The sequence below is a fragment of the Lotus japonicus genome, chromosome 3, assembly GCF_012489685.1.
Source record: "Lotus japonicus ecotype B-129 chromosome 3, LjGifu_v1.2".
NCBI lineage: Eukaryota > Viridiplantae > Streptophyta > Magnoliopsida > Fabales > Fabaceae > Lotus > Lotus japonicus.
In genome coordinates this window covers 68,765,117-68,768,477 of record NC_080043.1, presented here as the reverse complement: position 1 = coordinate 68,768,477, position 3,361 = coordinate 68,765,117, and the positions used below count along the sequence as shown (strand labels likewise).

General features: G+C 41.5%; 1 protein-coding gene across 1 annotated transcript; it reads right to left on the bottom strand.

Moving 5' to 3' along the window:
- Positions 1 to 2,412, bottom strand: LOC130744588 (uncharacterized). The gene is made up of 4 exons (XM_057596759.1): positions 1,493 to 2,412; positions 1,042 to 1,332; positions 289 to 739; positions 1 to 186 (listed from the first exon to the last, which is right to left on the bottom strand). The coding sequence occupies exons 1-4, from the start codon at positions 2,410 to 2,412 to the stop codon at positions 1 to 3; spliced, it is 1,848 nt and encodes a 615-aa protein (XP_057452742.1).
- Between the last annotated feature and the right edge of the window lie 949 nt (positions 2,413 to 3,361).

Here is a 3,361-nt window from a genome sequence, read left to right as displayed (position 1 = left end):
TCATTTAGAAACTTGAGATTGGAGTGCTTGAACAACTTGAGATAGCTCCTCTTGAACAGCAGCAGCACCAGCAGATCCACTTCCACTACCAACATTAGATGGCCCTGCTCCATGAACAGTGTGCAATCTTGCCATGTCTTGATCCCATTGTTCCCTTAGCATGGCAGGTATTTCATCAAACTGAATCTGATGTTGAAAAATATGAATATTGTAATTATTTTTTATGAGAAAGTTACATAAATTTGTAGATCTGTTTAAATTAAGTTAGCATGCTATAAGTTTACTTACATTTGCTTCTTGTGTGGCATTGATGACCTGAGATGCATCCTCTTGTGTTTGAACTGGCTCAGATCCTTGTCCTGCTGCAACTGGAACTTGTTCTAGTTCAGATCCTTGTCCTGCTTCTGGTTCTTGACTCTCCACTGGATTTGGGCATCTCCTTGAATTATGGCCATGCTGACCATACCTGCTGCATTTGTGTTTAGGAACAGTCCTGCTGAGTCTTGTGCTACCTAAATCTTCAAAGGGGTCCCTTCTTCTCAGCTTCTTAGGCCTTCCAGGCCCTCTCTTCTTTTTGGGAGGAAGTATCTCAGGGTCATTTGTAGGCTGCCATAACTTTTGGCCATTGATAGGAGTGATCTCATGCCCATATGTGGCTTCATATGCAGCTCTCTTATAGTATGGATGCACAAAGTCCTCTGATTTCATCCTTTTACATGTTATGGCAGCCACTACATGCCTGCATGGTATGCCAACTAAATCAAACAGATTGCATGTGCATGAACTTTTGCTCAAGTCCACCACAAATCTCTCACCTGTTTGCAACATATTGCTGGATTAGTACAACAATTATCCATGAAAGTAAAATAAATTAATGTTGGAAACCATACCTGTTACAATGTGCTTCACTTCAAATCTCCATTCTGAGGACATGGTTGGAAACCAATGAGAAGCCTTGTCAGTCTCCCATGCCAGCCTCCTCAAAGGCTTAGGCATTACCTCCCCTCTAAACTTGTGAAACTTCTCCCTTAAGTTGCAAACCTTCCCATCAAGTATGTTCTGATCCAGTCCATCATGGTCAGAATTGGCTTGTCCCTTGCCAATAGAATTGTGGAGTTGAATGACTCTGACAAGTTGTTCATGAGCACATCACACTTGGGGTAGAAGGTGAAGTCATGCTTGCACCAAGACCTGGTAGGTATTCCCATCATCCACTCCCATGCTGCATTATTTTGTTCCCTCAGCTCCAACATTTTTTCTTCCCACTGCTGGCGATAAGTAGCCTTTGCAGCTGCCATCATAAGGTTTCTAATTACAACCCCACCTCCAAACCTGTTCTTGAAGTTTGCATAAAGATGCCTCAAACAGAACCTGTGTTAAAATCCCTCCAAAAAGCTCAGTAGCCCCTAGTAGCATGTTGACAAGCAGAAACTCATAATCATGTAGTATAATGAAATAAGACTCAACATGATAACAAAGAAAAATAAATTACTTTACCTTCTGTTGGTTAGATATGAAGATCCACCTTCTATCTGGACCAATATCAAGCAGTAGCAGATCAAGGAACCACTGCCAGCTTTCCTTGCACTCTAACTCCACTACAACAAAAGCCAAGGGAAAGTTTTGGTCATTAGGATCCCTTGCTACAGCACATAAGAGAATACCTCCATACATTGTCTTTAGATGACAGGCATCTAATCCAATAAAGGGTCTACAACCCTGAAGAAATCCCCTCTTACAACCTTCTAGACACATATAGAATCTGCCAAACCTAGGTTGTATGCTTCCAGCAGGACTCTCCAACTGCATTTTGCATGTATTTCCTGCACAAACCCTCCTCAGTTCAACACTGAATTTATAGAGCAATGTGTATTGTTTGCTTGCATCTCCCTCAACTACCTGCAAAGCAAGTTGTCTTCCCTTCCAAGCTCTATACCTTGTGATGCCAGTGGAAAAACCCAACCTCATCTCATCAACAACATCATTGAGCCTCATTGTCCTTGAACCCCTCAGTTTCTCCACCAATTTCTTAGCAACAAACTTGGAAGTAGCATTCTTATTGTTGAATACTCTGACACAACTATGAGGGCCACTCAATGTCTTAATTGCAAAAGTTTGTTTCCCACCCACTTTGCTGCACAACATAACCCATTTACAATCCTTCTTGCAAGCAGCCCTAACCCTGGTTGTGTCATTTTTGGGGAAATAAATCTCCCTTCCAGTCAGAACAGAATGGTCCTTAGCAGCAACCTTAAACTCTTCCAATGAAATAAATTCCATACCTACTCTAAAGTTAAATTCTTCCCTCATATCCTCAGCATGAAACCTCATACGCCTGTTCCTCACAATAACATCATCATCATTACCTTCAGACATACTATGTAACTCTTCATCTTCCCAAGTAGCCTCCATTTCATGGTCACCATCAAAAGCATCATGATATTAAGGAAGCACAGTTTCTGCACCACCACCATCTACTTCATAGGTACCTTCTTCTATTTGCCTTATCTGCTCATTTAACAAAGCTTTAGCAACACCAACTGGTATGCCTTCAAATCCATCATCATTAACCTTTGCAGCTCTTTCCTCTTCACTATCACTGAAATGTACAGAAGCTGTGGAATCCTCAGTGTCACTTTATGGAATGAAAGAATCATCATCTTCATATACATCATCAAATCTAGGTTGTTTGCCATTCTTCTTTCCAGTAACAACCACATGCACATTGCCAGCATCTTCATTAACAGTTGAATCATTGGCAGCAACTCCATCAACAATGGGATAATTTACAGTAATGGCATCATTGTCACCACTAGCATCTCCATTTGCAGTAGCATCTACATTTGCATTATCAACAACAGCCTCCCTTTCATCATCACCATCTAGAAGCAACAATACAAGTTTTCTACTGTTGGACTTTGACTGGACAACATTGCTTCTTAACCTATCAGACTTCCTCACTGGCAGTTTGAAGTTTGCAGGCCTCTTTGTTGGAGAAATTTTTTCAACAGAAAAATCATGAAGACCGGGTAACTTCACTGGTGCATCCACTTGCTTCTTGGAAGGAGGTTTAAATGGCTGGTTTTTCTTCTTTGGAGCCTCCACAACCACTTGCTTCCCCTTGTTCTTTGGTTCATTTGTTTCCCTTTTCTTCTTTGTAGCATCCACATCCAATTGCTTCCCTTTCTTCTTTGTAGCATCCACAACCAATTGCTTTCCCTTGTTCTTTGGAGCCTCCACAGCCACTTGCTTCCCCTTGTTCTTTGGTTCTTTTGCTTCTCCTTTCTTCTTTGTAGCCTCCACAACCCCTTGCTTCCCTCTCTTATTTGAACCATCCAACTGCTTGTCCTTGTTCTTTGGT

Excerpts from the sequence above, each read along its gene's own strand:
- LOC130744588 (XM_057596759.1), bottom strand. The coding sequence starts at position 2,412 with ATGGAGGCTACTTGGGAAGATGAAGAGTTACATAGTATGTCTGAAGGT. Across the intron at positions 1,333-1,492 it reads TCTAACCAACAGAAGGTAAA|GTTTGGAGGTGGGGTTGTAA; the intron begins GTAATTTATTTT and ends CTTCAAGAACAG. Across the intron at positions 740-1,041 it reads AGAACATACTTGATGGGAAG|GCATGTAGTGGCTGCCATAA; the intron begins GTTTGCAACTTA and ends CATACCATGCAG.